Raw genomic sequence first — 27,363 nt, 5'->3', positions numbered from 1 at the left:
CATGTGTTTGTTAGTTTCTATAAAATCAGAAATCGGAAAAATAAATAATGTTTATTGTTCAGACACTCTTTACAAACCTTTTCGATTTTTTTATTCATTGTACTCATAATTAAAGTTATAAATATACAAAAATAAAATAACATATTTGATTCGAGTATTTTGAGTATTCCGGCCTCATAGCTACTTTCATAAAAACAATCATATCATTGACCAACAGCATATAAGAAAATCATTTCATTTCAGTAATCGGTAACTGTTTACAAAAGGTGGCCCCATGATGGTCCCTGAACCATCATTTGTTTTCTGGTTATTTGTAGTTTTTCTATTTTTACATTTCATTGATTAAAGTGCTTCATTTGAAGTTAAAATATAAACCTCTTTCGTTAAATACATTACAAAACACAATACTTTATAAAGTTAAAATACAAGAGAAATAACAGTGTCTTATCACTGTTACACACACATGCCTATTCACTTGGCAGGACCGATTGTGGGTCATCATTTTCAATATGACTTTTTCCCCCGGTGTTTGTTATTGATCTCGTTCAATACCACGTCTATTTTGCGCTCTTCTGATGCTGTTATTACCCTATCATCATAGGGGTTGCCTAGAGGTGCACATATACAAATATATCAATGCAAATTTTTACACTATTAAAGCTTAGATCTTTTTGCTTTAAATAATAAAAGGTTTTTAAACAAATACATCAACAATCCGTAATCAAAACAGTTTCCTTATTTTACACAGATTTACTATAATAAGAATAATGATTTATGATTTGAGCTATTGGATTTGTATTTATCACACTAAAGATAAACACATGAAGTTACGTGCAATTTTATGTTTCAAACAGAGATGGCGATAGAGAGAGAATAATTAGATTTCAACTTTAAACAGGGATCGATTTCTTGTTTAAATAAAAAACAATCATTTATTTTATACTTAAAGTCAACAGAATTGCATTGTTTACATTGTTAATAAATATTCCTGTATTTTATTCTGAATGAATGCTTCATAAATGTTTTAATATTTTTTAACAAAATTGTATTGTACTGTGAGTATGAGATGTATAGTAGTGAAATATTTTACTTTCAAGCACATACTTTTCAAGTATCTGTATTAATTAAAGCTTTTTTACTTTGGGAAAATACTGCACCAGCCTATGAAGCATACAGAATATTACTAATTTTATATATAATTTTTTTATTATTATTTTACTCCACTACCTTTTATTAATATGTTTTTATCTTTAATATAGTACTTAAGAAAATTGTATGTACTTCAGTACTACAAAGTAAAAAAAATGTTTATTATTCAAATGTAGTGGAGAAAAAAAGTATAAACTTTGCTTTATAATGTAGTGAAGTAAATTTCTTCTAAAGAAGAATACAAATATGATAAAAAGTACTTAAATGTACTTTAATAAAACTAATATTAATACTACTAATTACTAATAATACTAAAGGTACTATCCAACACTGGTACCTTTTTCTAAAAAGCAACCTTTTTTGGGTTGGTTGTATTTTGCTTATCTAGCTGAAAGTATCTGCCAGAGATGGGAAATTTACTCTTAGTTAACATCAACTGCTGTGATTTCAGTTAATAAACATACAGAGTATGTAGTCAAAACACAATGCCACGAAATAAAGCCAGCTAAACAGGTAATACTCACATATCCCCATGGGCAAATCACAGGCAGTGCTGTAATTATTCAGGAAAGATGAACTAGAATTATTGGAATGACCTGATGGTCTTTTCTTGGAAGCTTTCTTTTTCTTCTGGGTCGCTGTAAGACTCCAATCTGGCATGCCAAATAAAACAGGGTGGTGTTAATCACCAAAAAGCACATCTGCATGAAGCTCACAAGGCTTCGTACCTGAGTTTTCTTGTATCCTCAATGTTCCACAACACAGGTATGTTCTCCATTGTCGTCTGACATTTTCTTTCATGGCGCAGTGGTAGATGAAGATAAAAAATCCTGTGATGAGATACATTCTAGTGTCAACATTCCATAAAAACCGGATGCTAATAAGTCTGAGACCTGAAATTATTGTCACGAATGAAAAGCAACAATCCTGGCTATTATTTACCTGACTGCCACAGAAAGAAAGAAACAAGAAAGATAAAGAAAGCATTGTGTAGTAAGGAATAAAAAAGTTACCCTTACGAAAAATATCTTTATGTCCTGTTATTAATGTGATGTCATAACGATTAAGTCGATTTTACGGCTAAAGATTTGAATATTGGTACACAATGTCAAGGCACATTTATTAAGAAAGCGGGTATGCCCTATGTTGATTTTGTGATGTTGATAGCGTGTATGTGCATACTGAGACTTACCTTGTAAAGAGTTAAAAATTGCAAACAGGTACATGAAGGGCAAGTTAACGGGACCCCAAGCGAAGAAAGCGAAGCCCCAGGTGAGACCCAAAAGCACAGTGAGTCCTGCTACACTGCGAATCTCCTGCCAGTAACTGCGATTCTGCGCATTTTGTGGATTCTGCCTCTTAATGCGACACAACTGGACCAATACCACAATAAACATGGTGAAGTTCATCAGGAAGACAATGCAGAAGTATGCGACCACAGCCACATAGAAAACAATGTTATTGGTGATCCAGCAACTGCGGAGGTAAGCAAATGTAAAAAAGTGCATTTAACATACATTAATACATTAATAGGACAGTTTTGACCCAAAAATGAAAGTTCTGTCATCTTTATTTCACACTCTTATCATTTCAATCCTGTATGAGTTTCGGTTGGTAACCGATCAACGGTTGTACAGGTTTGAAATGACAAGAGGGTGAGTAAAGTGTTAATAATATGTATTAATGATAATATATATATAAAAAGTGTCAGGTTGTTTGTGGTTGCTGGTCAAAATGGATACATGGTTATTACTCACAAATTATCTGGTGTGTCATCAACAAATTTCCCATATGACACAAGGCCGTAGTTTTTGCCCTTGTTGTTTGTAGCTATGACGATTATGACCACAACGAGTGGAATACCTTAAAAAAAGCATGATGACCTCATCAGACAAAAAATCAATTCCACAAACTCCCAATAAGAAGTGCTGATGAAATCTGAAATGTAACTCGGCACACTTACCCCACCCGGCAAATCCAATCTTGAGCATAAAGTGAGAAATGTAAGTGTTGAACACTTTAACAAGTGCTATATACATGTGGACCGCCTCCATGGCCATCCATGTGAAGGAGGCTAGAAGAAAGTAGTGCAGAAAGAAAGCAGTCGAGATGCAAAGGCCATTCACTTCTGAGAACTGAGCTAGCCAGCCGTCTACCAGGAACACCAGGTTCAACATCAGCAGGGCCAAACACAGCTGAATAAGGATCTTAGACGGGATATCTTTGCGCAGTTTACTATAAAGGGATACAAAAGGTAAGAATACTTTGAAAAGTCATTAAGGTTGTCAGAATAACTCAGAGCGATCCTTACCTAAAGGCCAGGTAAGTGAGTAGGGTGATGGACAGGAAAATGGACGAGATGCCACAGCCGATATATGTTATGTATGTCAGGATTGTGTTCTGCAAGGGATCTATAGGCTCCTTGGACAAGTCCTGTTAAGAGAGATCAACCAAGTCATCTTAAATGATATAGTAACAACACAAATAACTAAATGTCATATTAAACATGAATACATCAGGTGAGGTAAATGCTAAGCGACTTACTAGCAGAATACCAAAGCTGGTGAGGTGGTTACAGCTACATTGTGTTTCTTGCTTAGATGATGATGAGATAACCTTAGTGCAGCCTTCAGAACTCCAGCCGCCTGTACCACCTGTTACAGGGGATCTGGGGTCAGAACGTATGCAAAAAATACAAACCAGTTAAAGGCTAAAGAACTTTACAATGATATTTACCGTTTAAGGTAAGGTTCCAGAATACACATGATACCGTACCGTTCTCCTGTAGAAGGGAAATAAAAAAGAAAATTGTGCAGAGTTAGACCAATGGCACATATACGGTTGTGCTCAAAAGTTTACATACCACTTGCAGAATCTGGAAAAAGCTGAAACATTTGGAGGATTTTTGAAAATGAATCTTTATTTTTAATTTAGTCCTGCCCTGAGCAAGTTACTTCACTAAAGAAATGTTAACATAAAGTTCACACTAAAGAATAATAACAGAATTGCTCAAAATAGCCCGGGGCAAACATTTACATACCCCTGATTCTTAATACTGTATGATGTTACCTAAGCAATCAATGACAGTTTTTATGTTTAGTCATAGTTGTTTAAGGGTTTGCTGTTTGTCATGAGTCATTAAACATTGTACTGATCTTCAAAACAATCACCCAGGTCCTCCACAATCTTTGCGTTTTCAGCATTTCTGGATATTTCATACTGGTCCAGCAGTAACTGTATGAGATTCCTCTTTTTACATTGAGGATGATCAAAAGACTCATACACAACTATTACAAAAGATAGAAACATTCAGTGCTGCCCACAAAGTCAACACCATTCATTTAAAGTCAGGTGGGTGTAAACGTCTGAAAATGGTTTCATACAGTATTAAGAATCAGGGGTATGTAAACTTTTTCCCTGGGCTATTTTTTGTAATTCTGTTATTATTATTTAGAGTGAACTTTATGTTAACATTTCTTTAGTGAAGTAACTTGCTCAGGGCAGGACTAAATTAAAAATAAACCTTAATTTTGAACAGTCCTCTTATTTTTCCAAATGTTTCAGCTTTTTCCACATTCTGCAAGGGGTATGTGAACTTTTGGGCACAACTGTATATATATATATAAGGTAAAATGTTTATTCTTAACGACAAATAAGTGATTTATATTAACCGGAGTCTCAGTGTGCTGCAGTGTTATCGTCACATTCTTCTGTAGATTCGAGATAGTGAGATTAGCCACACTAGCACTCAGAATCCCGCTGATCAGTCTGCTTTCAACAAGTGCTTTATCCTACAAAGAAATATATATTTTATTATAATATTATAACAATGAATAATATTAACAATGAAAAAGTAACAATGAAAATGACAGAAACAAAGTCTTGAATGAAACATGTCATTTAAAACATTAGAGATAAATACAATAATACATGTTTGGAGTTTGTCTGATTGGGTGGAATTATTCACTAAAGTAAAATAGACATCTAGTGTAATGATCATATTAATCATTAACCAATACTGAGCTCCATGACACAAAAGATTAGCAGTTTCTCAAGACAAATCAAACTAATATTGCTAAATAATGAATCTACATGTATCAGGGCCCAGACCTGAAAGAATGTGCTCTTTTGGTAGAAATTAAACTGCACTCTGGATGCCAGCTGCTGGTCCTGCGAGCTGAGGTTCTGTGTCAGTGAAGCCGGAAGAATGGCTGAGCCCAGAGGGATGGATCGAACCTGAACATCTCTCTTTAGCCTGGAGTCGCTGCGAACCTATTGTATCAAACATAGCATTATCAGATCTTGTTAACTGTACCCACAGCCTTATTTTAAACCCTTTTTCTTGGCAGTGCATAAAATCATTTATGCCAGATCTGTATTTTTGCTTCGTCAGAAACAGTTCAATGAACAGTTCTATTATAGTCTGTGAGATATTAGGGTGTCACCTGCACGTTTGATGGGTCGGTTATAGAGAAGGACGTCTCCTGAAACTTGCCCCCATCGACTTTCTTCACGGCCAGTGCCAGAGATGAAGTAAGTAATTTCTCACTCTCTCCTGATACAACCAGTTTAAGACCCAGAGTGTCCACAATTCCATTGGCCCTTGTAACCAGATGTTGACACAGTCAATACTTCAACAAAATGTATTATTTTAGAGCTTGCCATAGAGTCTTTTTATGTATAATAAAAATGGCCAAATAAAACATCTCTTCGTTTTAGTTTTTTGCTTGTTTTGTCTTCAAGCCCCCTTGGAACGGTATATTCATTTAGGGGTATTTCAATTACAATATGAAACTAGAAAACAATATTTAAGAAAATGTTACACTTCATTTTATTATTAGGCACAAACCAATACCAGAAGTTAGCTTATGAAACATTGAGTTCAATATTTGTCATGGCCTTACAGTCAATGTTAAAGAATATATTTTTACAGAATGTATTTATATTATTTAGAAGGAATATATGTAAACTAAATAACTAAAAATGACACAGACATGGTGACATTTGTCTTGAATAACGCATGAACCTTCCTAAAAGTGAACATTTATCATTACAGTCAAAAATGCGAGAAAAGAACACCAACATCAAAAAACAGTAACACCACAGATAATGTTGTGAAGTTTTAACTGCTTTCTGCTCACCGTTTGGAGAAGGGGGCTATTACAGTTGGAGAAACATCGAGCAGGTTGTTCACAATCCCAACGGAAGTGTTCGCCAGAGCCACGCTGACATTTGGCCCAGAGAGAAGCTTCTCCAGCTCTGTCATGATCCTATCCACTTGAGTGGAGTTTAAAGATGAAGCGTTTGCAGTCATGTTTAACAGTTCACCAGCATTTTGGTTTGTGGATGCTAAACCAAGAGAATACCGAAAGAAAAATTGAATGAAAGGACACATAAATGCTTTTGGCTATTTTCTGGCTGGATTGATGATCAGGTGTTTACAATTGTAATATCAAATCTCTTATGAACATGACCGGGTCATAATCCAACCACAAAATTAGAAAATACAATATTGATTTGAAAAATCCAACTGATTTTTAGATCCTGATGCTATCATGAGTACTGTGGCCGACGTATTCAAAACTAACACACCTGTGGAAGATGGGGGGGTCGTGGAAGATGGGGAGGTTGTGGAAGAAGGGGGGGTTGTGGATGAAGGGGGGGTTTTGGAAGAAGTGGGGGTTGTGGATGAAGGGGGGATTGTGGAAGAAGGGGAGGTTGTGGATGAAGGGGGGGTTGTGGAAGAAGGGGTAGGAAATGTGGCGTTGTTGAAGGTCCCGTTAGAATTACAGCTGTCATTCAGAAGAACACCCACACGTGATCCACTTGAGCTACAAACACAAAATAATATTAAGAGAAACTGAAATGGTCATATTGGCAAATAAAACATTTCAAAAGCTATTCTGGCAGATCTACTAACCAGTTAACAAGAGAGTTCAAAGAGTTGTTTCTGCAAAAGTCCTCAAAACTGACAGAATGTTGAATCCAAGTGATGTTTCCTTTATCAAGATCATCACCGCAAATAGCTGAACATTAAAAAATAATATCACAAAAACATATTGAATGTAACGTTATACAAGAGTACATGAATGAAAACATGAATGATACCCACCCACTCTGTTCACAGCCAGTGAGATATTGCCATATTTGATGACAGGACGCACAACAAACCCGCATTTTGAGTTTAGTCTCACTACAGCAGTACAATTCTGCTGCGGCCTGTACAGAAAAGAGTGGGACATTACTCACCCAGCATCCCTTAAACAGTAAACATGTGATGTTGTGATGAGACTCACGTACATGGTCTCTGAACACCCCTGTAATAATCAAAATGACAAAAAGTAATGAGAACTGGACCTACACCATTATCTTAATTTCAGTACTTATATAAAGACATCTTACCTTAAAGATAGTTATATTAGATATGTTTTTTGACCAATCATCGATCTGCATAAAAACAAAAGAACGTAAGGATCATCAGTCCTAGAACTGTAATTTAGATTAAAATGTAACATTCATATTCATACTGTATAGTACTTCTAAGCATTGTACTTACAAAGGACACAAATGTGGATTCGTTCATGTTCACGTTGTACAAAGTTAATCTGTAATAGGCATCTTAAAAAGAAATTAGAAAATGTTAGTCTTTGACCTTGTAATTTGTGCATTTATACAGTATTTGGACCATTTGTTTTGCTTCACATAAAAGGTGTGTCTTACCTGAACTATTGCAGGTTGAGGAACAATTGCAAGAATTTTCGCTTGATGTTGCTTTAGGAGAAACAGTACAAAGGAAATGTTATACATGTGCATGTCTATTTTCTAAAGAATGGCATAAAAATACCGACCGTATAATGATCCCAAACAACGTCTTTATCCGTGGAGTTATAACATACAAAACTGAACTGGCCTAATAATTGTTTTCATTTTATTTGTTTGAAAAGCAAACTAACAAACAGATGTTTCTTTAAACATTCTTCAGGAGCATCTGCTTGACGTATAGTAGTTGTACTGTATATACTGTGGTAGTAGTACATTGAAGTTTTATTAAACGGGACACATGAAGCCTTACGTGGGATAGTAGTGAAGTTCTTCTGAATGGCATCTGTATTGTTTCCACTACAAAAGAAAACAACGATAAGCAACAATTGACGTAAAAGTTAAAGAACACAAAGTATGTAAAAATTCAGTTATAAATCGTCAACGTTCAAAGTCCTTTATGATTCCACATATGTCTTTAATATGTTATTTGCTGTAAGGATTTTCCCCTGGAATACATACCATGTCCATTTTCTTGAACACTCATTATCAGAATTGCTTGAGTTATTGCATTCATTATTTGGTCCGAATGTGTTGTTTGTTGTGTTATCTGAACACACACCTGTCAGAAAAGCAAAATAAATCCATTATTTAAACTTTACCAGCATTTTAAGAGAAAATAATACAAGAAAAAACATGGGTTCACTTACCCACTCGTTCTACACATCCTATCAAAGTGGCATTAATTAAGTTCCCTGCGTCAATCACTGTTTTTTTAATGCAGCATACATCAACAGGTCTACTCAAGTTTAAAAGTACTTCACACAGTGCTTCCCTGTGAGAACATGATTAAGTATAAGCATACAGTAAAGTAACTTCAAACAACAGTGCATGAACGTTTTCCAAATCAAAGGGAACAACATTTGATACTGACGTTGGAACAGGTTGTGGTTGGCAAGAGACACTCATGCCCTACAAAAGGATAAAAGCAAACGTTTAATTTATTACATTAAATCTGATGAAAGACAAGTTGGTTTTGCTTTAATGACAACTGTCTTTGCCTACCAGAAACAGGTCAGGTGTCGAAACACTGCAGAACATACAGAAGAAAAGATTAAGTTATTAAATGAACTCTACTGATAGTGGGATTACAACTGATGTCAAGAAAAACTACAAAAACAATTACATTGCAGAACTGAGATTTAGTCTACTTTTACTGTTCATCAAAATAACGATCATGATTAAATTCATCATTAATAAATCATTCATAACCTTAGAGTTATTCTAGAGTATAAATGAAATAAGTTTATAAAAATAAAATTACATATCAAATTACATGCCTCAAAGTACTCTTATCTTTACTATTTTGACTGATACTAGGACATATTTTGACAAAATACAATGGCATGTCCACTGTATTTTTACATTTTCATAAAAATGTGAGGTATTCCATTCAAAATATTGTACCTTGTGTTTATGTGGCTATCCACACATATACTCAGGTTGTTTCGAAACACTGGAGTAAGCTGAAAAAGCACATTGCAGATGATTGGTTATTTACGTTATACATTAAACAGATTTCTCAATTTATATAATTACATAATTTATCTTTACAGCTAAATTGCGTATTGGCATCATAGCCTCAACAGAACTGTATAAATGAGCATACTTTTCAAGTACACGAAATTAGTTGAACAAATTCACAAAACTGTTCAAACAAGCTAAACAATGTTTTGGAAATGCCATGTTGCCATATCTAGACTTTAAAGTAAAATGTAAATTAAATTGCCTGTTTATAGTTGTCTCTGCATATTAAACAAAAAATAAACAAATAAATAAAAAAATTGAACAATTGTACACCTTCAACTGTTATATTATTACCAATACGACTTTGTATCTAAATTTTTAATTCTGAGAATATATTTTCAGTTCAGTTTCTGAACTTACCCATGCTTCGACGTTTTGATTTTTATCTGCATTTGGAAATAGACCCTGTACAGATATAGGCATCCAGTAAAATGCTATAAATGGTGAACAGAGTCCGTTAAGCACTGTATTCCATTCATTTTACAGAATTAGGGTGTAATATGTGTTGTATACTTACTTTTATTACAGCTTAGATCAAAGCTACAGGCCACGGGCGCTGAAACGAAAGATGAACTATTTAATTTTATATTAAAAACCTTCAAACTAATATGATAAGTGGTTATTTGGTTTAAAAAATTAGAGAAAATGTAGAGATCTTCATAAGCCTTACTGGTCGGTAATGCTGTTGTCCTTTCATGCTGAAGATGATAAAGAATTTACTTTAATATGGTGTCTGATATATTAAACTGATATGTCTAACATGATAGCCCACAGAACAATTGTCTTAATTATACTTACTGTGTTTGTAGAAGTATTCACACTTGTGGTGTTTACTGGGTTTGTAGAAGGATTCACACTTGTGGTGTTTACTGTGTTTGTAGCTATTGGTGGTGTCACTGTTTTTGTGGCATGTTGTGCCGTTGTTGTTGTTGATATTGTGACATTTTCAGTTGTTGTTGATATTGATGTATTTTGAATGGCTGGATTATTTGTGACTGGTGTTTTTGCTGACATTGCATTTTGTATTGTTGTTGCATTCTGTGCTGTTGCTGATGTTCCTGCTGCATCGGTTATTGTTGTTCCTTTTGTTTCTGTAGATGTTACTATAGCTGTTGTAACATCTGTTGCTGCTGAAGAGTTTGTTGTATGTGTTGTTGTTGTATGTGTTGTTGTTGTATCTGCTGATGTTGTTGGTACTGTTGTTGTTGTTGTTGTTGTTGTTGTTGTTGTTGTTGTTGTTGCTGCTGTTGACGTAGCATACGCCCCTGACGACATTAACAAAAAAATTAGGATGAATAATTTCAAAACGTAATATTGATGAATTACTGTTCATGTTTGTGCATATTGAGTTGTTTGTTTATGTGTTGTGTTTACACGACATGGTTTGTAAATAAGCTAAATAATTGTTTCAAAAACTGCATTACAATTTTTTTTTCTCATAAATTTTAAATCTCTATTAACTCCATTATTCCCGTTTACGTCCTTTTAACCTGTCTTGTTTGTCTTTTTCAAACGCAGCCTTTTCATGCTCTGTATCTGTCTTTGGGTAAAGCTGTCTGCCCAGTTAAGCGATTTATCTGTAACTAGAATATTGCCTTTTGTTTTGTGCCAGACTAGAACATGTCGAGCAGGTTGTCTGGTGTCATATTTGTATAGTTGGTTATTGTGTTTCAAGGTAGCTGCAGACCATTTTTGCATGACTCACATTCACTCCCACTAAAGGTACATTGAACAATATTGCCACACATATCTCTGCTTTCCTTCTGAATCCTTTTTTGCCCTAAATCATTATCTGGATTTTGCAAATATCTACCGAATAAAGAGAATCAAAAGTGCCTGACAACACAGTATTTTATCATTTAAAAAGTATGTGTTGTCTCAATTTTCTGAAAAACCGTGGATTTCGAAATCCAAGATTTTGGAAAGACAGCAACGATATGCATACTCTTAACTATAACAAAGATCTAAAAAAAGGTCCTAAAACTGAAAAACATATTTTATTAATTAATGGTAAGATCCAAAAGTATGCGAATCTGGGTTGAAAATTCTAGACTTTGTATCGAGTTAAAACATGGTACAAGCATTTTCACTTGTTGTCTTACATGTTTGGCCCCGCTGTATGTCCAGTTGCACTCATTTTAAAGAAAAAATTAAAGACTACTGAAGCCATTATATAATACAATTACATTGTGCACATTTTCTATCTTTTTAATTGACACATTCAGAACAACACGTGAGTAAATAACAAGAAGTAGCACGATATAATGATCGGTGTGTCGTCTACAAAAAGTATGGCAGAACTCACCTGAAATGCATAGCAGAAGCAAGAGCAGGGTAAATACAAGCTCCCGAGATGTCCAGAGCCCAAAGCTCCCTTTGGATATGGTCATCATCCTTCAAAAACACATCAGATGACATTAAATAGATTGAAAACAGACATAGGCCTATATGTGCTTCCCATGTTGTGACTCCCATGCAAAAGGCAGGGACACGATTGCATTTACAACGTTTCCAAGTACTTTTATTTTTATTGACAAAATGATAACACAACTTTAATACTGCTCAATCCTCTGCCTCTATCGGAAAGCTTATTAGGGTTTTTGTTGGTCTTTTGTGTTCAAAATATGAACAGAACACCAGCTAGACTGTCATAGGTTGGTTTGAGAAGGTTTTTGCAAAAACGAGGCTGTGCAGCCCGTCTAAAGAATTTAGGTGAAATTATTTAAAACACACCATATCAATGATTAGACATTAAGAGAAAAAGTGTAATGAATGGCTAACCTAGTAACAAAGAAGACATACTAGATAATGAGGAAGGATTTAGCACCTCTTTCTTCCTCTTTACTAAAGTGTTTAATGAAACAAATTCAGAGAGAAAGAGAGCCTGTGCTTAACAGGTTTAATCTTTGATATTTATGACTAATATGTTTATCATTAAATCAGAGTGATGATTTTAACAGTACTATAGTATATTATTATTTTTACAGAAAGTAATATAATTTTGGGCAGTCCGTAAACACATCTATTAAAAGAACCGAAACCTCAAATAAAAAGCATGTAGTCAGGCACGCTCAGATACCTTCTAAGCAGCACATATCTACAATTTATAGAAAATGAACATAGTGAATGAATTAAGTTACTGTTATTACTTCACAATATATTGTGATATATTGTATAATTACACACATACCTTGAAGACGGATGAAGTTGTCTAGACATCCTGTTGTGTTTCACATCGTCACTCGTACAGACGCACCGAACCATCGACTTACTGCGATATTCTTCACTTCCACAAAAAACTTTTTCTTTTCGACAACTTCCGACCACTTTTCCACAGAAATCCACAGCCAGTCTACTTAAATGTGTGGACTTTAAGAAAATTGTTTGAAAGTTTGGTTTGAAGTGTTTCTTAGTAGTTTTTTAGAAGAGATATATTTTTGACATCCTCTCAAATACGGAATTCCGACAATTGGTGCTGTCAGTGAATAGAGTTATGCGCCCCGCCCACTTTAACCCAAAACTTCAACACACCCGATACCACAGGTAACCTCCAGGGAATCACCTTCACAAAACTGTTGTTGATGAAGGTTACCTATATTTTAAATCAATATATATTCTAATGTCCAAAGTAGGTTTAACATTCATGAACCCTTGAGATCATGTAATTCAGTTTATTCACATTAATTATAATTCATTAGAAATAGGCTAAATAGAATATATTCTGTCATAAATATTTTCTCACTAGTGTTTTTGTTGTTGTTTTGGTAGCATATCTTGTGTAAATATGTTCCATGGACTAACAGGTAATTCTGCTTTTAACTCGCAGAACTTTTATTTCTTAGGAATGTTTAAAAAGATTGATGTCATCTCAGGTTGTTCCACCCACACCTGCATCATACATGCGAGTTTGTTCACTAGTTTGTTTCAGCCATAGGCGGGTGGGGTTTTCACCAACTTTCTTTGTTATTTGCTGTGTACGTTACATCCCGTCTCTAAGGGAACAAACTTTAAAGCATTATGCTATAATGATATATATATCCTCCTTAACACTACATTGTGCGTTTCTTCATCAAAACTAATCTTAGTTGATGCACATGAAGGGAACATGCCTTCTTGCTAAATAAATTGAAATGGACCAATGACTCATTTTTCCTGTTAAGAAAGTCATTATTACTGTTAAGGCCAGCTAAATTTAGTGAAACCTCAAAGTAGGTTTCTTATGCAACCAAATTAAACATTTTATATGGCCAAGCCAGCACGTTTCATCTCTGGGAAAACAACCATTTAATTACTACATTACTTCACCGGTTACAGGACGTGATGTTTGCTCATATCTTACACACAGGAGCAAAATGTGATTAACATGTTTGAATAGTCAGATACCTACTGCAAATATAGCAGCCTTTTTTCATTGCCAACCCACGCATGACAAAAACACTCTGTGAACTATAGTACAAAAAAAATGATTTATTTGCCAATTGAACTGTGACCATCCAGAGAAATGGTGACCTTCCACTGATCCACTCCCAGCTATGAGACACGTTTCACTCACCCAGACACCCACACGAGGAAGTTTTTTGCAGGATTGCGCAACCAGTGCGCCACTTTAACGCCCTTGAATCGTATTTTCTTCCACGCGGAAGATGCAAATCCCGAGTGCTGGGAACAGAAGGACGTTTCTCGCACCTTAAAACAAACTGCCAGTAAACAATAATTTGCAAGCTATGCATAGTATCTAACCTAAAAATGCATACTTTAAAAAACTGGAGACAGAAGGTTGCAGATTTTGTACCGGACGTAGAATTGACATGTGGGATAGTTGTTTTGGTCGTTGTTTCATGCGTTCTCAGCGTCGTAACGCATCACTTTGATGTCTCGGAGCATTTTTTCAGTCTGGACTCTAATGCCGTCATTAAAGGCCATGGTAAGAGCTTTTTACAAAGTGTAAATCACAAAAACACCCTCAACAGCTTTTTTTCGAAGTGTCTTTTAAGTCTCAACATTTTTTTGTTTTTAGTAACAAACATTATACATATTAAAATATAACTGAATTCTAGCTAATACGTTCATAAATAAATATATTTTAAATATAAAAGAGTAACCTGGATAAAGAGTCGATTTTTTATCAAACATCTAAAAGCAGTAAAAAGTTTTTGAATGACACAGGTAGCTCAACATTGTGGGCAGGGCTTCATGTATGACGTTCACAAGAACCTTACACATCCTGTTTGCTTTGTTCTTTTGTGTATGTTGAGTGTCATACTTGAATAATTGTTGTGTAACTTGCGCTTTGTTTTTCCTTACAGTCTACAAACTCATCACCTATTGCCTGTATCACAAGAATATGACCAGTTTTTTTCTAAATGCCATAGTGATGGTGTATCCCTGTATTGGACTGGAGAAAGGCATTGGTACCATCAGATTCCTTTATCAATCACTGCTCCTGACATCCATCAGTGGACTGCTACATGTGCTGCTAGACTCACTGCTCTCCTCCCCGTCCAATAGGAGTTCAGTAAATGGATTCATCCCATTGGCTCTGTCTGTTTTGGGCTTGGTGACAATCAATTCTGCTATGAGGAAGGCATATTTTATGGGCATTAATGTGCCCTCTGCATCTCTGCCCTGGATTATTTTAATTATTGTAACTGTCACCTTTCCAAATACTGTCTTCCTTTGTAATGTCCTGGCCATCATCACAGGAATAATATGTATCCTTGCAGTATTTAAGTCATGGGCTGTAGATTGTAGACACACTTTTGATTTTACACCATGTACCAGGTCTGTATGTTAAAGATGATAGTTCTATGATTTAAACCTTATAATAAACTACTTGTTTTAATCCAAAAACGCAAAGATAGATAAATTCAAGTTGAATTTTATTCCTGAACGTTTTGCATCAGATGGAATGGGATGGTTTTCATTTTTCCAGATGTCAGAGTCCAGAGCTTCAGTCCTGGAGAAAAAGTTCCCCTTTCGGTTGCTTAAGCATGTACCTGGTGTCCAGTTCATCCCTGCGTCTGGTGAGGAGCGTAACAAACCTCTTGATCTCACGTGAGTGAATGATTCACTTGTAAATCTGTGAGTATGTACATGAGTTAATGTTTATTCAAAACCAACATGCCACTTGGAAAGGAATTGCAAGGAAATATAGCACAAAGATACTTTTCAAGCAAATCATTTCACTAAATAGATTTTAACAAATGTTAACTACAAGTCCAAGTACTTATAGTTCCACTATACATCTTTCATATGTTATGTGTACCTCAGTATAATATTTAAAGCTTGAAGTTTTAATATTTGTAATTCCAGAGACATTTCCCCAGGGTCTTATCCTGTACAGGCCTACGCCCCTGTAAACGTAACCACTGGTCAAGCTACAGGGAGCCTGCCAAACTCACTGGATGGTTGGCCGCACTCAACATATACACAACAAAACTATACATACTCCTCACCTTACACTGGAAGCTCTGGAGTCACCATCGGTCACAGTCACGAACATGGTCACAGTCACGAACATGGTCACAGTCACGAACATGGTCACAGTCACGAACATGGTCACAGTCACGAACATGGTCACAGTCATGAACATGGTCATAGCCAGAGAAATCATCACGGACATAGTCATCAGTGCGATGCTGCTCATCACTATGGCAACCCATGGATATCTCCATATGCTCAGACTCAGATCAGTCCTCCATTTAAAGGGACAGGGCAACCTTTCAGTCATCTACCTCAGCCAGGAGTTTCAACCATACCCCAGATATCACACTTCGAGTCTTATGTGCCTGCTGTTCCTTCATCTCCTTCTGGGTCCTCTATGTAGCCCTTAAACTAGGGATATAATCTCTTTTATGATCATCAGATACCTCATATTTTGGTTCCAGAAAAACTAATTATGCCGAGTGTTATATTGATCTGTTTGCATGTAACTTTGATATGTTTTTGTTACTTTTATTTTTTCCACTTTATACAGTTGTCATTTGAATTGCTATTCATGTTTTTGTATGTTAATTTCTGGAATGGAATAAAAATCGTCTTTATTATACTTTTGTGTAATTCACATCTTTATTATTAATATGAACACATAAGTAAAAACAAGACAAATGAAAGCAGTGTTTCAACAATTTTTTTAATCTTTTAACATTGCATCATTGAGGCCCGGTTTCACAGACTAGTTTTAGTTTAAACCAGCAGTATGCCTTAGTTGGATAAGGATATTAAGACAAATTTAAAAAAGGACATAGAAAGAAACGATATGTTAGGGCAAGTTACTTTCAGTTGAGACAGCTCATTTAAGTCTGGGACTAACCTTAAACCTGGTCTGTGAAACCAGGCGTGAGAGTATGTTGTTGCACAAAATGTCCCTATAACACATATACATTATCTTCCTCAACATGATAAATACTTTAAAATAACTTGTGCTTTAAAATACTTTAAAATGAAACTTGTTTCATACCACATTGTCAGCATTTTGATGCAGTGCACCATTTGTTCACAAGGGGGCTGAATTGAAAAGAAATCATTGGAAAGTTAGGGCATACCCAAAAATTCATAAAAAATGTACATTACTTTCATACACTTTTCTCTTCATAAACTTCACCTTTTACAATGGAAATGGATAACTCAATACATTTGTCAAGGACTTAACAAATAGTTGTTTAGAATATTTTAACAGACTAGTTCATCATGAAGCGCTGATCGAAGTCAGGTCAATTGCATAATTGCTCTCACACAGGAACTTGCCATAGTTTTTTTTTAAAGTCGTAACTAACTTTCACTGATTAGAATATGAACATCCCATAATAGTTGATTTCTGTGAGTGAATGCATTACATAACAATTTCTAGAAGTTGCAAAACAGAAATCTAAAGCTCTTTAATAAGGATATAAAAGTGATAATTGTAGTCTTTTAACACAGGGTTTAACAATTGACAGTCAAACAAAATATATATGAATAAGGCCATATTTAATGGGATAGTTCTCCAAAAAATCGATCATTTATTGACTCTCATGTTATTCAAAACCTGAATCTTCTGTGGAACACAAAAGAAGATATTTTGAGAAATCTGTCCGTGGTTTTGTGTCCATACATTGGAGTGCATTTTGTTTTGATGGCAATGATTTTTTGGGGGGGTGAACTAACCCTTTAAAAAGAAGCTATAGAACTTTGATATACGTGACCACATAAGTGGGCATCCAATACTGTCTGTAATGGACATGATATAGCATTACAAAAGCTATTTTAGACTCTTCTTTCTGTTATGTGCCTTCAGTTACATCAGCACTACTGACCTGCGCACTCAAGCTTCCGTATACTTTAAGAGACACTGACAGCAACAAATCAGTCCAAGTAAATGCAAACATAGAAAAAGTGAGTTCTGTGATTTATATCTGTACTCTGAAGAAACAAATCATCTGAGGTAAAGTTGCAGATACTGGCTCATCAGTTGCTTTAGCTCCAAACATCCTGTGAGTAGCGGCCCTTGGTCATGAGCTTCTTGAAATAGCTCACAGCCTGAGTATAGGTCAGTCCACCCACCTCCTGCGCGATCTCATGGAAAGCAGCGTGGACGTCCCGAGCCATCTTACGTGCATCTCTGCAGGGACATGAAGAATATATTTTAGTAAAATAAAAAAATCTCATTGTGGGCTTAAAAAGCATTGCCTATGCTGTAGTTTTAACATTGATTCTCACCCGCAAACATAGATTTGAGCATTATTGAAATGAATCAGCTTCCATAGGTGTTCCTTATTTTTCTTTAGAAGATGCTGCACATAGACCTGTGAAAACAAGACACCACAGAATAATTTGTGTTTTTAACTTGCTTCGTAACTTAAGTAAAAAATCTCGACTTTGCAACAATCTTTTGATCATGTAGTATGTCATAAATGTTTAAAAACTAGAAAAATAAATATGTGGAAAAATATATGTACAATGCTGTAGACACTTACTTTGTCGTCCTGGTCTCTGGAAAAAGCAACATTAAGCTGCGTCAGTACACCTGCCCTTTCGAACTCCTCCAGTTCCTGTTGGTACAGGAAGTCTTCGTTCCTATGCCGACAGCCAAAGTAAAGTATTGTCTCACCAACATCCTTCCCTGTAACAGAGCCCAAAACGTCAATTTGTTTAGGAGCATTCTTCATCATTATTACAAATCATATTCAAATTCATACCTTGTTCCTTCTGCCATGCTCTCTCCTGGATGAAGCCAATTAAAGGGGCGATGCCGGTTCCAGGCCCGATCATGACTACAGGATTACTGGGTTTGAACGGCAGCCGAAACTGGGATCTCCTAACATACATGGGAACGGTGGGCTTGTGGCCATTATCAGTTACAACTTGATTCTTCAGCCAGTTGGTGGCCACACCTTTGAAGACCCTTCCTGTCTTGGTAGCGTACTCCACCACCACAGCACAGATGTGGATGGAGGATGGATGCACCTGAAATGTAGAAGTGCAGTGTTTAAACCTCAAGGCGTTTGTGATTTCAGGTCTTTAAAATACAGCAAAGTCTAACCTTGCCGGAGGATGCGATGGAATAGTATCGAGCCTGCAGTCGGGGCAGAAGTTCACAGAGGTGGTCTATTGGTGGTTGGAGAGATGGCAGATCTTCTAGAATAGACAGTATGTTCCTTTCAGCATCCAGAACCCAACTCTTGTACAGAGCCTGAGAGGAACATTTAGACAGTTAACAGATGCTCGGATATCAACTGATCCAAAAAGTATTTATGAAGATCGAACCTTTCCTTCTGGAGATGCAGAAGCCATCTTGCGCATATTTTCTTGTTCTTTTTGATCAGAGGCGTATTGCGCCAGCTCATACAGCACGTTTGTACGGGGCAGGTTGTTGATGTCCAGGTAATGTGTCAGTGCTGTGCGGTATGTGGTCGGGCAGGGGAATGGATGCTTTTTATTAGACTCCTCTGAAAAAAAAAACATAAATTATGTATTAAACAATATATAAACTTGGCTGGAGACACAACAAGTCTTTTAAAATCTGAACCGATTTTTTTTAACTAGACATTAAACACTTGCAGACCTTTTGAAAGTTTTAGATAGAAAAACACTAACTGATCAAATCTGGCACAGACTGCTGCAACAAGTCCAGACTGAAAATCTGGGCAAAATCTGAGCAAATCCGAGTCTTGTAAGGTATTTTTGCCTTAATAGTTATAATATAGATTTCCACCCATGATATGGTTTAAACAATACTCTTAAATGCATAAATAAATAAATCTAAAGTACTAAATAAATCCTCCAATGCATTCTACATTAATGTAATTCTACATTTTAATGTTGATTCAATGATTCGATAGGAATTTGACATATTATTATATACCATCCAGATTTTTGAGGGACATGATGATATCCAAGTCTACACCAAGTCTCTTTCCTAGTTTGCTGACCATTGTTGTGTCATTTGTGGGATAAACGGCAACATGGTCTCCAGCATCGTATCTGCACGAAACATAAAATATTTTCCAATACTTTCTTGTGGTATGAGCATATTTAACATATCGCATACTGCTTGCTTACATCAGAGAATATTACAAATAAAATGTACAGTATATGTGCCATTGTAATACAGAAAATAAGTTGTTGTAGAACAGATATCACACTTGTGACTATATATTAATGAAATATAGCTAAGGAGTTATAACTGAAAATAAACACTTTAGCTTTTTACTTTGAGAGCTATAAATGTCTTTAACAATAGTAAAATCACTGGAAAACTTGCCCTTTTGGGCGTTATTGCTTTGAATTTTTTTATATATTATACTTGAACTGTACCTTATTTTAGAGTCTAAAATATCCAATTCTATATGCATCAGGTGACGGTTTCCTCCTTTGTTCAGCTTACGATTTACAGAAACAGAAGCAAGGAAAGGATTCTTTGAATCGAAAGGCCTACACAAAACAAACAATAGAAAAAGTTGAATATGCTATTTGCCTATAATCACCAAGAGGATGTATGCTATAGTAAAGTGGATGTCATCCTTTTTTATTTGAAAGTCCCATCTAGTCACAATACAACATTTTATTCAGTTTTTGCCCAATAAAATATTATTGAGCTTAGCAGAACTAGAAAAAATGCATATTTGATACAAAAGTAGCCAAACAGAACAAAAAAAATTACATTTGGAGACTTGTTAGACCCTCCAGCCCCTTGGTTATAAAATATAGAATCACAATAGTAATTGTACACAGGTTTTAAACAACATCAACGGCAGACTTATGATCTTTTGAAATATCTGACTGTGAACCATCAACCTATCCCTAAGTTGATAGGGATCAACTTACAGTTTCTGCGTTTGAAAGCTTCCAAGACGCCCCACCTCTCCTGTGTACACCTGATTCATGTTGATGTCATTATGAACCACCAGTTCAAACTGCCGCATGCTGAAAGCACAAAAAGGATCGGAGATCTCATCCCAGCCTGCATTTAAAGCATTCAAAACACCTATGATGTTTAATGAGATGCAAAAACCATTTCAAAGCACAGCCGGGGAAGGTTTTGTTATGGAGGCACATCATCAATGAATCTGTTCCCTCTAATATGCAGATGAGACCCTGAATGTGTGGCCTCAAATGAACATCATGTTTGAACCACAAAGCTACAAATGGTCTGCATTGCTAAAATCAACCCTGCATTAATTTAGGCTATTATCCGTCAATACAATGTAAGATATACAGCAGGAAATTGTTAAATTGGGACAGGTGAACGAAAAATAATACCTGCAGTCTTCTCCTGTGGCTTCCACTCCAAAGAACTCACACACTGCCGGCCAAAACTGTTCCTTCCAAGAGATGAAATCTTCTTCCAAGCTTCAAATGATTTAGGATTGGGTTGGTAAAGGCAAACAATGAAAAGAGAATGACAGAATGTATTTAAATAAGAGTAAGAGTGATATATGTGTATAAACATCTGTTAATTCAGTTTGAGGGTTTTATTCACTCACTTAGAATCATCATCTCCGAGCCCGAGGTCAAAGATTCTTTTCCCTCCCAAGTCAGCAAGTCTCTTGTCTGTGTACTTGCCCATGGCGTTGAAGTGCTCATAGGTTTTATTACCAAGACCAAAAACCTAAAAACAAAGCAAACAATCAACTCATTTTATTTTAAGTTTTCTTCCGCAGAACACATAAGACGATATTTTGAAGAATGTTGTTAACAGCCCCCCATTCACTTGCATTGGTTACAATAGAAGAGAATGGGGGACGGTGCTGTTCTGTAACCAACATTTTCAAAATATTTTCAAATAGTGCGTTTCATTGTAACTGCCTAAAATGTGAAACTTAAATATTACTTTTTTGGTGCGTGTAAATGGTTTTCTGTCCCTTTTCAATGCACTGCACTGAAAATGCTAAATTATGAATTTGTCTGTGGTATTGCACTCCTAATAACCTCTGGATGTCTTGTCCGCCGCCGAGTCTGGTCACACTGCAGTGATGTTTCCAACCACAGGATTTATCATGCCGACCCACCAGAACCACATTAAAGAATCAACAAACTCCACGCTGAAACCACAAGGCTTTCATCCAGAATTCTGGTCCAGCTCAAGCTGTGCCTGGACACTCGTGTTTCCAGAATCAAAGGAACAGATGATCTAGTGATCCAGTCCCATCTGAAGCGGTACGGCTAGGAAAAGGTTCAACTGGGACGGAGCACTAGCTTTATTTGGCGAGGCCAGATGTTTCCGTTTGGTGAAGGAGAAGTGAGGAGGGTTCCATGGGCCCCTTAACTATGGGACAGCCTTAGGCATGCGCTAGTTAAGCACTATACTGCTGAGGAAATGGGTATCACAAGCAAAGGAATTTTGGGTGGTGCCTAAGGCTGACTAAAGCAATTTCTTGAACTCTGAAATGTGTTTTGCTCATCACAAGATAATTATTTTAATTGTTAGACGAACAAAGGCATATTGGTGGCCTTTAAATTAGATTTCATTTATGCCAGCCAGAAATGTTCAAGACAACTTGACTTTTCTTGACTAAAAACTCACTGCAAAATTGATCCCCTCCAGGCTATCATCAGCACCCTGCATCCAATCATAGAACTCTTGGGCGTTGTCGGTGGGGTCTCCCTCTCCATATGTCGCCATGCAGAACACAGCCATGGAATTTGAAATTTCCCTCAGTCTAGACAGCTCGGTCTGTGTTTGGGAGACATTTTTTTTAATTAAGAGTAAAAAGTATCAAACTTTCATAATAGCGTGCATAACGTCCAAAGTACCATATCATACTCCTCTGGATCAGCTGCCATCCCTTTCATACCGTAGCGATGGGCATCTTTTGCCAGTCTGTTAGCAAACTCCTCAGCTGTTCCTGTTTGGGATCCGTAAAACACCACAATGTTTCGGTTCTAGAGCGAGAGGTTACAAAGACACAAAAATAACACAAGTATTTTCTAAACATAGGTGAATGCCAAATATTTAAAGTCCCACTGCATTTGATAATAAAACCTATCCTTAAATATCCTGAAATAAAAATCCTAAAAAAGGATGTGAAAAAAATGTTTTCCTGTAATAATAATTTCTTTATGCCTTAAAATCACTTGAATGTAACCCTACAACCTTGTTTCATTTTATACGCAGATTCATGACTATGCAAATTAGGAACATAGATGCCTAATTCGATGCTTGTGTTGTTGAAGCGGACCATAACCAGCAGAGATCATTTCAGTGCCGATTCTATGCGCCATACATATCTATTGCTTAAATCTGTTAACGTGATTGGTTAAAGGGTTATGATGTCATAAACAGAGCCAGCGTCTTTGGAAAAACTGCAGTTTTATGGAGAAAATACTCTGCAATGATTTAAAAAGATGAATTTGCACATGGTTTATCTTAAACCATATTAAAAGGATCACAAAGACACATAAACAACATATTTTCACAACAGGGGACTTCAATTTTTAGAAATGGACATTTTGTGCGGCAGTAAAAATGTTTCTGGAAAACTTACGGTTTTCTTCATTTTCTCTATAAAGCTGGTCTCACGAACGGGTTGAGATCTGAAGAGAAAAAGCGAGAGAACACATACGTGAAAAGGCCGAATTACATGCCAGGCCGATTCTTTTGGTACTACAGGGAATTAAGCCATGTTAGTGTCTTGGCCTTTTTCACACAGAGTTAGAACATTACAACACGTTTTCACTCATTGTTCAACTAATGAAAACCACTCTCATCTCACACATCTAAAGATCTGAAAATCTGAAGAGCAGATGGAAGTTTACCAAGTGCAAACAACTTTACCTGAAAGTTACATGTTTACAAACATTGATAATATTGTTTCTACTCCAACAAAATTTAAAAAACGTGTAAAATGAAAATGAGCACAACAAAAACCCCAAAAGCAAAGGCATTATTGCAGTTACTCAAAATCATATAATACATACTTTATTTGCTGAATTCATATTGCACAAGTATGGAGTTAAAACGCCAACTATTTGAATCGATATAAAGACAATAAAAGCCAAGCCTGAAGAAATTCCATTGCAAAATCCTGACACATCTATCACAACACAATACACTACAATACGTAAAGACCCATGTGTCCCGCACTAACCTCTCTGCAGCAGCCAGTCTGTCCTGAGGCAAAGAGAACATGCACCCCATGACTGGGGGAAAGACCTGAATCCTCAAACTTCAGCATACAGAGCCTATACAGAGCTCTATTGGATTCAGGAAACCTTAAAGTGCCCAAAAGTCCTTTAGACGGAGATCATTAGAAGGCTCTCCTGAAAGCACATTGTTCTTGAAAGCAGTGAGGCAGGCAGGGGTTTGAGACGTGCTCCCTCGCTCGCTCATTCTCTCTTTCTCTCTTAACATCTGGCCGGAGCAAAGGGGTTGCAGAGCAACGACAACATACAACATTTCCCATGGATCTCTGCAGCACAATACTGTTACTTCATCTCAGACGGACACATTTGTTATTGACTTAAATCTTTGTAGTCATACAGGCTAACCCTAATAAAAAAAGTTTTTTTAAAGCATAATGTATAAAATGTATAAGTATATTTTCAAACACAAATGCTACCATATGACCTCAAAGGGAGGTTTTGTCATATTTAGCTAATTTCTTGGGACAAATCTGTCCCCAAACTATAGCCAAGTAAGCCCACACGCACGCCCACAGCCATGAAAAAAAAAAACGTAATGCCGCTGCCAATGTAAACACACACAGACATCAACTATTCCCTCCCTTTCCCAGTGTAATAAAATACATACACAGTCGAGCACTGACACAAAAGCAACAAAATTCGGGACGCGAAAGTGTTTTAAAGAATCCTAAAAAGCTTTAACTACAGATGCAACAAAAAAGAATGGTGCAGACTTTGGCAAGACAGTTTGGACCCGGCCTCGGTCCTTTAACCCAAAAGTAATGTGAACCAGCCTGAAGGAAGTGCAGAGAGAATTGGACGAAGTTATCTTTTCCTGGCATTTACAGTTCTTCGGTTACACATCATTTCCTTCCTCATTCTTACTCTCTTTATCTATCAGCCTTCATTGTTTACAAGGGCAGAGAGGGTCATAAATGTAATGTACAGCAGATTAAAATGGCTCATTTGAATTCTGCCGAAGGCATTCAGAATATGTGTGCTACCCAAATAATGACTAAAAGTAAGTCTTTGAGAACGGGTTTCTCAATTCCACATTGCACAAGGTGCAAACAACCTTAGTCTTGTCGATGTTTCTATTGGGAAGCTTCTTAAAAATGAATTCTCCCTGAAGCAAACCCGGCGGCTTCATAGCTGCATCCATGTCAGCACGTCACGTTTGATGCGGTAATTTCACAGTAACGTTATGTTGTGTTCAGACCAAACGCGAATGGCGTGTCAAGCGCGAGTGATTTATATGTTAATGCAAAGAGGCAATAGACCTACTTGCTGCGCGAATCGCGCGAATGAAGCCCTGGTTATGAGATGATGAGGCGGCGCTAAGGACGCGAATGAAGCCCTGGTTATGAGATGATGAGGCGGCTTCTGCTTCCGCGAATGACGCGAATCACGCGAGTTGAAAAATCTCGTTCTCGCCCCGTACAGTGCAGTGTTACAAACAATTGAATAGTAAGGATTATCAGAAGCAAGGGGACAATAACATCCTGTGACTATTAAAAATATTCAGCAGTAGATCATAAAGAGATATTTCACACAATAGCATCAATTCTGTCATTTATTTACCGACATATTGTTTAAAACCTGACTCCTTGGAAAGAAGATATTGTGAGAAATGTCTATGTTTTTGTGTCCTACAATAGAAGTCAAAAGGGGCCAATGTTTAATCTCATTAACCAAGGCAATGTATTTTCAACAACTTGACTACTCAGCCATATTTAATATGCGTGAGGCTTATGCTCTGTGACATGTGTTAACAATAACTAGCTTTATACCCACACAGCATAAACACGACGTCACGGTTGCAACAAACCATAACACAGAGAACGTAACACACACACATTCTCTCGGTCCCATGATGTCAACCCTTTGCAATGCTGGAACCCATGACTTACTTAACCACAAAGTGCTTTAGAAACAAGCCATGGTTCAGAAATGATGCTTTGTTCGAATGGGGCCAAAGGTCTATAGAGAGAAGAACTATAAAGGGCTTTTCCAAAAAAAATATTATTGAAAATATGATTCCTACAATGAAGCGCAATGTGGAAACCCTGTTTTTGTTCCTCTAGCATTTATACCTCTACATTTATTCTTATTCATCCAGTTTTATAGCCTACAACTTATGCCACCTCAGTGTTTTATGAAATGTGGTTCTGATCAAGTTTATGTCAAGCATGCAAAAACATTTGTGTGGATGGAACATCGCTCATGGACAGATGAGGGGAGAGGTAATATAAGACGCTTACACTGTTCTGGTGACAGTCCTTATCTCTGGGACGGTCTCTGGATTTCTTCGGAAGAAGAACCAGTAGATAAGCACCCCAGAGATGAGTGAGAAGATGAAGATGTCCACAGAGCTCAGGAGCGGTTCTGGATCATGCTCTTGATCGGACTGCAGGTGGGATTCTGCATCATCCATATTTAAAGACTATGGCAAAAACAGAAATCCCTGCAAGACAGATTGCTTCAATCACACACATATTCTCATCAATTTCATAAAAACAAACTCAAACTTTTTTTTTTACTGAAAACTAAAACACAAATTCTAAAGTGGAATATTACCACATATGGTAGATTAGCATGGTAGAAAACTTTTGACTGTTGTGCCCTCTTTTGAATGTTCAACGTAACTGCATGATAAAACTCCTCCAACCCACAATTCTTTGCAAATGACATGTTGCTTAACACATCACATTGGCAATTTCACCATAATTAAAAAAATCACGAGTCCTAGCCACAGCAACTAACCGCGGTATTCTTTGCTAACGCTACCTTGGAGTAAAAATATCATGATTTGATAATAACACGGTAAAATCATATAAATCACAGATCCGTTAAATGTTTATACAATACAAAAAAATAGTAGGTCAGTGGTGTTATACCTAGCATACAAAGCACTATGATTATGAAATGGGAGCTTATAGGCGTAACCACATGCTTGTTAGATCAGACACGACATGCTAGTCAGACCCTTGTTGTGAAAGTGCCACCGGGTAATACCGCTCAGTAAATGTCATTAGATTACTGACAATATCTGTCAGTATATTAGTACATAAATGTGCAGCACTGCAGCGCATACCTGTTTTTCTGGCGCATGCGCACAACGCCCAACTAGACTTTACGTCACATTAGGTTGCCAGTCACGAGTTCAGAAATCCCCCTCATGTCTTCTTTCGTGGCATGTACAAATGATTTACAACGAATGCCTTTTTGGTTCTTTGGTTGTTATAATGTTCAAAAGACGTTATTAAG

General features: G+C 36.5%; 3 protein-coding genes across 7 annotated transcripts; 1 reads left to right on the top strand and 2 right to left on the bottom strand.

Moving 5' to 3' along the window:
- Window positions 1–68: 68 nt before the first annotated feature.
- Window positions 69–12,964, bottom strand: LOC130411692 (adhesion G-protein coupled receptor G2). The gene is made up of 32 exons (XM_056736503.1): window positions 12,686–12,964; window positions 11,801–11,889; window positions 10,294–10,760; window positions 10,166–10,193; window positions 10,013–10,051; window positions 9,856–9,929; window positions 9,376–9,434; window positions 8,974–8,998; window positions 8,843–8,880; window positions 8,619–8,743; window positions 8,431–8,530; window positions 8,222–8,268; window positions 7,870–7,920; window positions 7,706–7,767; window positions 7,552–7,596; window positions 7,450–7,466; window positions 7,262–7,368; window positions 7,070–7,175; window positions 6,742–6,980; window positions 6,291–6,498; window positions 5,595–5,751; window positions 5,260–5,421; window positions 4,821–4,940; window positions 3,886–3,931; window positions 3,694–3,803; window positions 3,461–3,582; window positions 3,113–3,384; window positions 2,907–3,012; window positions 2,342–2,625; window positions 1,878–1,979; window positions 1,674–1,802; window positions 69–608 (listed from the first exon to the last, which is right to left on the bottom strand). Exons 1-32 carry the CDS (start codon window positions 12,757–12,759, stop codon window positions 505–507), a joined length of 3,714 nt encoding a protein of 1,237 aa, XP_056592481.1. The 5' UTR covers window positions 12,760–12,964; the 3' UTR covers window positions 69–504.
- Window positions 12,965–14,126: 1,162 nt separating this feature from the next.
- rhbdd2 (rhomboid domain containing 2) lies at window positions 14,127–16,543 on the top strand. Its single transcript, XM_056736882.1, has 4 exons — window positions 14,127–14,419; window positions 14,802–15,206; window positions 15,399–15,549; window positions 15,808–16,543. Exons 1-4 carry the CDS (start codon window positions 14,242–14,244, stop codon window positions 16,319–16,321), a joined length of 1,248 nt encoding a protein of 415 aa, XP_056592860.1. The 5' UTR covers window positions 14,127–14,241; the 3' UTR covers window positions 16,322–16,543.
- Window positions 16,544–16,731: 188 nt separating this feature from the next.
- Window positions 16,732–27,221, bottom strand: pora (P450 (cytochrome) oxidoreductase a). Of its 5 annotated transcripts, none has more exons than XM_056737374.1 (16): window positions 27,191–27,221; window positions 26,358–26,560; window positions 23,460–23,508; window positions 22,729–22,857; window positions 22,499–22,648; window positions 21,459–21,583; window positions 21,235–21,324; window positions 20,800–20,898; window positions 20,290–20,406; window positions 19,838–19,956; window positions 19,240–19,421; window positions 19,016–19,165; window positions 18,672–18,939; window positions 18,450–18,595; window positions 18,193–18,278; window positions 16,732–18,094 (listed from the first exon to the last, which is right to left on the bottom strand). In XM_056737374.1, exons 2-16 carry the CDS (start codon window positions 26,528–26,530, stop codon window positions 17,950–17,952), a joined length of 2,028 nt encoding a protein of 675 aa, XP_056593352.1. In that variant the 5' UTR covers window positions 26,531–26,560; window positions 27,191–27,221; the 3' UTR covers window positions 16,732–17,949. The 5 variants fall into 5 exon arrangements, with proteins under 5 accessions (XP_056593352.1, XP_056593351.1, XP_056593355.1 ...); XM_056737373.1 differs by lacking the exon at window positions 27,191–27,221 and adding an exon at window positions 26,994–27,175; XM_056737377.1 differs by lacking the exon at window positions 27,191–27,221 and having other exon boundaries at window positions 22,729–22,820; window positions 26,358–26,400.
- Between the last annotated feature and the right edge of the window lie 142 nt (window positions 27,222–27,363).

Source organism: Triplophysa dalaica, chromosome 22 (genome assembly GCF_015846415.1).
Source record: "Triplophysa dalaica isolate WHDGS20190420 chromosome 22, ASM1584641v1, whole genome shotgun sequence".
Taxonomy (NCBI): Eukaryota; Metazoa; Chordata; class Actinopteri; order Cypriniformes; family Nemacheilidae; genus Triplophysa; species Triplophysa dalaica.
This window is presented reverse-complemented; position numbering and strand designations above follow the sequence as displayed.